The sequence below is a fragment of the Perna viridis genome, chromosome 13, assembly GCF_037379345.1.
Source record: "Perna viridis isolate PV_CMFRI_1.1 ecotype Kerala chromosome 13, ASM3737934v1, whole genome shotgun sequence".
Classification (NCBI taxonomy): Eukaryota; Metazoa; Mollusca; class Bivalvia; order Mytilida; family Mytilidae; genus Perna; species Perna viridis.
In genome coordinates this window covers 26,192,608-26,201,831 of record NC_142457.1, presented here as the reverse complement: position 1 = coordinate 26,201,831, position 9,224 = coordinate 26,192,608, and the positions used below count along the sequence as shown (strand labels likewise).

The following is a 9,224-nucleotide window of genomic DNA, read 5'->3' as shown; positions in this document are numbered from 1 at the left end:
AAATATTGTCTATGATTTGGTCCTTCTATCTACTTTTTGGACTGCTAGATATTTAGCAATATCACATCATGGGGCGACGTGATATAAACTATTGATACAAAAAATTCACCATTGTGATCGATTGTTGTATGATTGTGATGAATGGTCGATAAAATCTGATTGGTCGAAAGCGATGTTGTGACCTTTTTTTATGTTTTTCTCCCGTAACAACTGTTGATGTCATAGACTGACCAATGCTAAAATTGCCAGCAAGCTTGGTAGATGCTGAATGTCAAGCAGCCAAATATTCCAGAAGAATCGTAAAGAAAGGGTTTTATAACTCATGAAATTAAATGTTGTAAAATACCAACATGCGTTATTGAATCTTAACATCATAACTAAATTGTTGTGGCTCGTTTGTTATGATGTAGAAATTAAATATCTTTAGTTGATATTTTGCAACATTCAACTTTCACTCATTATGAAACATATAAATATTTCTGGAGTATTATATTTAATTGCTCAGTTCAAAATATTATATGAATTCAGGTATGTCATGTTATCTGTCCATCTTCATGTCACATGAATTATAGAAAATAAAAAAGAATAGAATTAATACTGGTATATTAATACTGAAAAAATCTGGAATTTAGAAGTTACCCTTTATGCCATATTCTGGAAATTCCCTCATTTATTTTTAGACCCTGATCAAGCTGACAGCCCAATCAGGTGGTGACTGTTCTGGACTTATGGCAGCAGTTCAGATGTTAAGTGAGATCTGTCGAAACATGGAAGATATTGTTCTGCTGGATAAAATAACTGGATACAATGGTGATGTCAAACAGCTAGGGCCTGTACTAAAACATGTAAGTTTGACATTTTCTCTTATAAAGGCCACTCCAAGTAATGTCTTTGTTTTTAAACATCTGTATTTTGATGGACAATAATTGGTCTGTCTGTCCACATGAAATACCCCTAAAAGCATTTACAGTAGATAATGCCTATTATGCATAGCAGCTAAATTTCAGTCATTTTGCAAATTTATGTAGAAATTTTCATTTTTAATATCCAAATAGTGTTTTATGGCTTAAAAACTTAATCCTCAAAATATTTTACCAAGAATTTTGGACATAAAACTAAATAATTAGTAAAATTAGGATTGATATACTAAAAAGCATTTTTCAAGGGGGAGATAATTGTAATGTAATGGGAATTTTGTTTTTTTTTTAAATAATGAGAAAAAATGTTTGGTAACCCCTTGTTTTTTTTAAATATGAAAGAATGTCAGATAAGTTTTCTTGATACAAATTTTTAAGAAGTTCTATGGAATGGACCAGGTGCAGCAGTAGGGCAAGCGTCCTCTTGTAAAAATTCATTAATATTAAGGTTCAAGGATCTTGAAGTCAGAAGTTGTTAAAAGTTAAAATTAAAAATTTGTTCATCCAACATCATCTGAGAGAAAAATTAAAGGGTACTGAAAGGGGGACAAAATTTTATTTGGAAATGTCACACCTGAAAAAAAAAACATTGAATGACATGATTCTTGCAAGGGTGTTTGAAAACATGACTTATTGTATTGATAAGTGTCTGTATAGTTTCATGATTGACAATTACTTCCCAACCATTGAAAGCTGATGAGGAATACAGTTTTATGGCTGTCTGTGTCTCTCCTTTATATTGAATTAATTGCTTTTTTTTTAAGATATTGACTTGATATTTGATTTGTAGCTATATCTAGATGATTTTGAGTTAAATTAAAAAATTGTAAAATTAACAAAAAAAATTGGAAGGAAATAAGAATCCTAAAAATTTTCTTTGACGGACAGAAATACAATACATGCAACTATTTTTGTGGTCGGTTCTTTTAAATTAAAAAAATTCAGCGAAAAAAATTGATTTTTTTTATATTTTTCTCTTGTCTTTTGATTGAAGTGCCAAATTTTTCTGCATTCTATGAAAGAAAAAATTAAATATATGCCACAAATTTTGAAAATATTAACTTAAATTTGTGATAGAATGAATTTTTACTATATATAAATTATGGCCACAGTAATTATGTATTTAGCTTGAATTTTCAAACATCATGGTTTTAAGGATATTGACTTATTTTTAAAGAGAGTTATTTAAGAATTGGCAATGATAAAAATTTTGTCTATTGAAAAATAACATAAATTTTCCATCTGCATTTTGTTTATTGCACGAAGAAATTTTTTGTTATTTTTCTATAGAAAGATTTTTTATCATAGCCAATTCTTATAAATCAATTTTAAAACATATTTTTATCTTTAAACATGAGAAAAGTAGCCCTGAATTTAACTGAATAGGGGCGTGTCAATATTTTTTTATCCATTGAGATATAATAAAAATTATTTTAACCAATCAAATTACAGTATTTATTTCAAATTAATTTATTGCCTAATAAATTTTATTTTTTTACTGGAAGATGACATTATGTATTGCTTTTTGTATTACTATGAGACTTAGCTTTTATTGAGATCAAAATTTGAAACTAACTCGTGTCTTTTCTCCATTACATTGAAGGACAAAGTTATCAAGGTCAAGGATGATGAGTCAGAAGGTCGAAGACATGTCATCTTGTTCCCAGATAAAATTATGGTTACCAAGCCAACAACCTTTGACCCTAAAGGCAAGCTAGAATTTGAGAAGATTATAGAAGTGAGTCCATTTTATTGATATTTTCAATAGTTATCCCTACAGTACCTTGCAATGCTTGAAGAAATATGTCTCCCCTGTGCTTTGAGAGACATATTGTTTTTGTCCTGTCTATCCATCTGTCTGTCTGTCATGTTTTTGTAAGGGCAACTCCTTAAAAACTGCTGAACCAAATTTCATGAAACTTTGTAGTTGTGCATAGTACCAAGAATTAATGATCCATTTAAAATTTATGAAATTTATACCCCTTTGAACTGTGGAACATGGGAGTGGGGGGCATTTGCAAATTTAAGTAATTATCTTTTTTATGGCTGCCTTATACAGTGCCTGAATAGATAAGTGCAGCTAAATGACAGACTGATGACTGGAAACTGATCGTTATGTGATGGACTAATGATCAGTGATTGGTGAGCAGGATTTTGTTAATGTTAATTAGGCCAGGAAAAAAAATACTTGTGTTTATGCTAACATGCTCTAAAAACTGGGCTTGGTAGGTAGGCAAAACTTTTTTTTATCTAAAGCGTTTGACAGGTTTGTGTTGTAGACATATTTAAACTTTAAAAGTGCTAAGCAGAAAAAAAAAATTAGAGCAGGCACAAAAAATTAGGTTGGTTGGGTTAGGGGAAACACAGTTAATTCTTTTTAAGGCCTTATGTAAATGAGCAATGATCCATTCATTTAAATTTCAAATTTTCAGTGAAACTTGTTGATTATTTTGTAGTAATTTCATGTCTTAAAATTTTAATTCTTTTCATAGAAGAAAAAACTAAATTGAAAAAATGCAATAGGCCAAAATTACGGAATACATGTTAAACAAAGTGTGAGTCCTGAAAATGAATGTAGTAAAGAAAACAAATTGATATCCTGACAGGCAAAAATAAGTATCCACAAGATAAGTTGGTAGAGTTGGATATTTATAGGTAGTCATTTAAAATCTTCATAAAGTTGATTACCTGCTTGAGCTAAAATAATGAGAGCGTCGATGTGATTCTCATCTGGATATACAGGGATAGAAATAAGGAAGCTTGTCCAACTGGTCAACAGGGCAAGTTTTGCCGAAATGAAATGGCCAAGAGTAAATTTACTTGCCCTTATGATATATTCAGAACAGAAAAAAAATCCAAGATTAGGTTGACCAGTGATTAATGATTGTGCTCCTATTTAATTTTTGAGTTTATGGCCCCTACCATTTTAAAATTTGGGCCATCCCATGTAACTGACAGGTAACACACTGTCGGTTTCTGTTAATCTAAAAAAAAAGACTTAGAGCCCAGAATTTTACAAAGTTAACCTACATAAAGTGATTGATTATTGGGGTTTAATGCCTGAGCAGCAATATTTCAGCTATATTCAGGTAATGAACATGAAATGGATCACAAAATGAACCTGAAATGATAATGATGAAATGAGAAATGGGATGGAACACAAGGATGATAAGGTCGACAAATTTTGATTGCCACAAGAAAAAAGGTAGGGATGGGTAGGGTCAGGCAATTTAGCCTCCTGTGGCGGAGCGCAAAGGTTTCCTACTCCTATCGAATACCACAGCAGTGTTCTTTAACGTGCAAGGAACATGGCATCTTTCCCAACATGGTGCACCACTATGGTTTGCGGTCGGGTTTTTTCCGTATTATAGCCTGACAACCCCAACATGTAAAACACCAGGAGTACCCCATTCCACCACCTGGGGAACACATCCCAGTTGCTCTGTGGGCAGAGCGCCTTGCCCCTGACTAGGTTTCTGAGCACTATTTAGTCACCTTTTACAAGAAGCTTAGTGCTGCTTCAGGCCTATTCTTTTAACACCCGGACCTGCACAGGGTACTTTCATAAAGTGAAATGCCCAATCCTTATTAAAATGACACAGCAATTTCAATATATGTATTGATATCAGTAAATATTAAGTAACACATGTTAATATATATTTATAAATGTGCATAATTCAATTACTGATTTCAGTAAATAGAGGAGTCTTCTAGATGATGCAAACACATTGACCCTACCGGTGTACCTGGGCCATGCTCCCAGTTTTAAGTTGAGTCCGAGTTTCTCATTTACTTTTGTCCATACTTGCCCCGTGGGCAATATCAGTGTGTGTCCACACTTGTTTATATATAAGAAAAGTTAGACAAAATTCATTCCATGATGAAAGTAATTGTCATTTTTCATATTTATGGAATACAAGCCTTGTATGCAAGTATTTCAAAGGGATGTAACCTACCAACATCCAACGACCTGGTTGTAGGTCTAATTTGGGAAAGGGATAATAGTAAGCAATCTTAATTAAATCTTTAAATATTTTCACTTCAGTTAACTGAAAAAAGAAAATGTACATTGAAAGATTTAGGTAGAGGGCCTTTAAAGGCTCTTACTGGCTTAAAATACAACTGAAAATTAATCGTCCAGTGTTGAAAGTGTGAACTGTGAATTTGGAGACTTGAATCCATAACCTGTGAGAAGTAATATGGGTTTAATCTTCAAATTCTTGCACTAAAAGAACTGAAGAATTGCTTAAGTTCACCAAAATTATAATATTCTGTTCATTTTGTACTTCATCATCATTTCCCAGTCATATTTCTGGAAAGATATTGTGTCCACACCCTAGAAACAACTTTATGTTTAGTGAAAGCATTTATTTTTACAAAGTTTGTCATATGTAAAAATATAAAGATATTCTTGGGTTTGACAACAGTTTTCTGGATGTGAATATTTCCCAAAAAAACTACTAAATTTACAATTCTCAGCAGTTTTTGTTAAATGACGTATTGTTGTGATGCCATTGTGACTTTATTACAATGAGTTAATGCCACAAAACACTCCTTTTTCCTTATTACACGTATTTATGCATTTCACAAGGTTTTGATCATTTTTATATCTTAGAACTCGGCTGATATTTTTTGGCCATACTCATAGCATAACGCCTCTTCTCCTTTGGCAAGTTGCAGTGTAAGATAGTGGAAAAATTTTGACAGGAAATTTTCCCATACTATTTTGTAATAGATTCTAATTGTATTTGTAAGAAGTGAATATCTACTAACCAAACTATCACTAGCACTCTTAGTGTTGAGAACATGAAGCCTTTTGTGGGGTTTCTATTTAAAATAATGTGCAAGAATTGTTAACTGGTTCTTAGTAGGAATTGTTCGTAAATCTGTAATGCTTCGTAAGAATAATTATATTATCAATTTAAGGTAATAAAAGTTAATAATCTTTTGAATCAGGAATGATTTAATTAGAATGAAAGAAATTTCTTAAAATGTTGATTTATCTCCTTTTACAAAGAATTTCTGCAATAAAATAAACAAAATATAAGGAATAAAATGTAAAGAAAATGTTAAAAAAATAAATGTAAAGAATATTTTAAAAAAATAAATATAGATATGTAAAGGTGGGAAAAATATATTTTTCCAATAGGTTTGAAAAACTATATATATAAATCCTTCATTTGACCTCAGCACTGATAAGCTAGCTATTATGATCAGATAAATTTAGATTTCACTGTACATAAGGCATCTCTGTTTATCTCAGCCTCATCAGTTCAGGTAATCAAGTTTACACTGTACAGGAGCATTCCTTATCTTGTCTTGTTACACTGCCAGAAAGTTTACCCACAAGTATAAATCGTGTAAGTTTGTGTGTTTATTGGGATTGTTGCTACTTGTCTTCAACTTTTTCGTAAAATATTTTATTCTGCCTTCGCAATTAATATTTTGTGGTAATGCTCTATTTTTAACAGCTTAAAGACATATCGGTTTGTAAACAAGATGAGACAAATGGATGTTACATTGAATTGTGGGAAGACACTCCGTCAGAATTAAGTGCATCGCAATCGCTGAAGCTTCAAGTTCAAGATATCCACGCCAAACAGGCTTGGGTGAGAGACATTTGTGAGGCCAAGAAACTATTAGGTAAGGACTGTAGTATATAGTTTTTTAGTTACTTAATTGCTCTTTCACTGCCCCAAAGTTCTTCCTCTTTCTCACTTCATGTCCATTATCCACAGCCTTGATTTTCATACACATATTGTGTAAAGCTCACTAAAGTATAAGATAATTGAAAGGATTAAAAGTATATGATTTAGCACCTAGCTTAGAAGTGTTAACTTGAACTGATTCTCTGTATTTTCTATGAAAATTGACTAAATTATGCTAGATGGATTATGAATCCTTCCATAATACCTATGTCAGGTCTCTAGGATTCCCATCTCCCGTCATCCATGGCAAGTGAAATTTGGTCCTGGGATGGTTGAATTTTGGGAATTTTGCATTCATTAATATTGTCAGAAAGTAATTTTTAGGCAAAACATTTTCAGGGAAAGTTAAAAATCAGAAAAATTCCTAGAGCACTGCTATGTTAAAAAATCCCAGATTTAGGATTTTACACATCATTTTTATACAATACAGCCTTTAATACGATTTATTATAAAGTAGCATAAAAAGGTCTGCTTGTGTTGTGAAGTTCCTGCTAAGTGGAAGGCTGTAACAGATTGTGCATCCATCTTTTGGCAGATGTATTATGGTATGTTAATGTCTGTCCTTCTGTCCAGATAAGTAAAATATAATTTTCTCAGAATATTAAGTTTTTTGGTCAGTTGGTTAGCTTCATGGAAGAAATCTTATGTGATGTTTTCGTTTGTCTACCCCGGACTTGACTTTTTATGAGCAACTCGGCGGGTGTTTCTAGAAAAACAGAGGACGCTTACCCTACCGGTGCACCTGGTCCATGCTCCCAGTTTTTAGTGGAGTCCGAGTTGCTCATTTACTTTTGTTACTTTGTATGTATGATTTTAGTTACTTTTTTGTGTATGTCTGTTTTCCATGCCTGGTCTTTGTCCCTGGATTACTTTCTTTTAATTACCGCTATAACCTTGATTCCCTTGATTACTCTCTCATTGTTTTAGGGTTTTATTAAAAAATCGTGGACTTTTTAAGCACAGACCCTCTCTCCCCAAAACAGGAAGTGCTCAATTCAATCCCCAAAAAAACAAACCTCTATTTCTCCCCCCCCCCCCAATAAAAAAAAAATAAAAATAAAAAAAAAAAACATCAACACTGTAGAAACCTGAACTGATGAACATCCAAAACACAACAGTTAAACACAACAATACAATATCAAATTGAGAAGTTCAAATTTTATAGAAAAAAAATGAGGTCAAAGACTCAAAGATCATGAAGGTCATGACTTAAAAACAAATTCCAATCAGTGCATCAGGTTGAAATAGAATTCCAATCTATGCATCATTCCCCAAGCCCCATAAATATGTGATGTACATTTATAACATTTATATATGTGAGATAATTAGTCCCCCCACTTGTTAACATGCCAAGTTAATTTGCTAACCAAAGGTTTGTACAAACTATTACTGATCACCCCTTACATCAGCTGTTCATTATCTGGATTACTAAGACTTATTGGTTTATCATTTGCAATGTCATTCATGCAATTTCTGGAAATGTTGAAAAGTTCAAGATGAGATTTTTCAGATGCTATCTTTGGTAATATAAATTCAAAATCATAATTTTTTATCACCCTTACATCAGCTGTAAACTATCTGGATTACTGGGAATTATTGGTTTATCTTTTGCAATATCATTTTGCAATTTCTGGAAATGTTGAAAAGGTCAAGATGAGATTTTTCAGATGCTATCTTTATCTTTGGTAATATAAATATGAAATCATTTTTGGTCATCCTTACACTAGCTGTAAATTATTGGTGTATCCTTGGTCATATCATTCATGTGATTTTGGAAATTTTGAAAAGTTCATGATGAGAATTCTCAGAGGTGATATTTATTTACCATATTTTTTCACCCTTACAACAGATGTAATATATTGGTGTATCTTTTACCATAACATTCATGCAATTTATGAAAATGTTGCAAAGATGAAGAAGATGAAATTTCTCACAAGTTAATTGTTTAACCCTTGCTATATCATTGCATGAGTCATGAAATTTATGAACTTTTCAAAAGTTCAAGAAGAGAACTACTATCCTGGGAAATATATACATCAGAATCTTAAACTGACCTTGTACAATATTAAGTTTTGTTGTTTACTTCAATGAAAAGCTCTAAACAAAGATCATTTATTTTTAAATTTTACATATATTTAAGATTCTTCAAGGCCTAGTGAAACTTGTGCTTAATTGTTCTTGTTTGTAAATATGTCTTTGAAAACTACTATTCAATGTACAACACAAAATATCAAGTTGATCGGAAATATAGTTAAAAATGGGGGGGGGTGTTTACTGCTTATGCTATTATCTTTCACCTATCTTTTTTTTAATTTTACATTAAGACTGCCTGCGTCCAGATAAAAAAAACACCTGAAAAGTTAGGTATTTTTCAATATGAATCTGTTGTTGAGGTTAAATTGCTCTTATAAATAGAATTACCCATAGGCAAGTCTAGGGAAGTTGGGGAAAATAGAGTGTGCTCTCCCCCCTCCCTTTATGTGTGTTAAATGTTGGTTGATTATATAGAAAAGCACTGGAGATAACTGGATCTTGTCCCTTTTTAGGATAGTCAGTGCCCCTTCCCCTTCCACCTCCTTTGGAATCACTGGTGCCAAAT

At 32.1% G+C, this 9,224-nt stretch overlaps 1 protein-coding gene across 9 annotated transcripts in view; it reads left to right on the top strand.

Annotated features, from left to right (window-relative positions):
* The first annotated feature begins 699 nt into the window (after positions 1–699).
* LOC148600119 (twitchin-like) overlaps positions 700–9,224 on the top strand; it is a 102,780-nt gene continuing 94,255 nt past the window's right edge. For 5 of the 9 annotated variants that reach the window (XM_088558293.1, XM_088558294.1, XM_088558292.1 and 2 more), the window contains exons 1-3: positions 700–845; positions 2,521–2,655; positions 6,389–6,560. In XM_088558293.1, the coding sequence (XP_088414419.1) occupies positions 729–845; positions 2,521–2,655; positions 6,389–6,560 (424 nt within the window). In that variant the 5' untranslated portion in view covers positions 700–728. Of the gene's footprint in view, positions 846–2,520; positions 2,656–6,198; positions 6,278–6,388; positions 6,561–9,224 lie in introns of those variants that run through there. The other 4 variants (XM_088558297.1, XM_088558296.1, XM_088558295.1 and 1 more) reach the window with 2 other exon arrangements.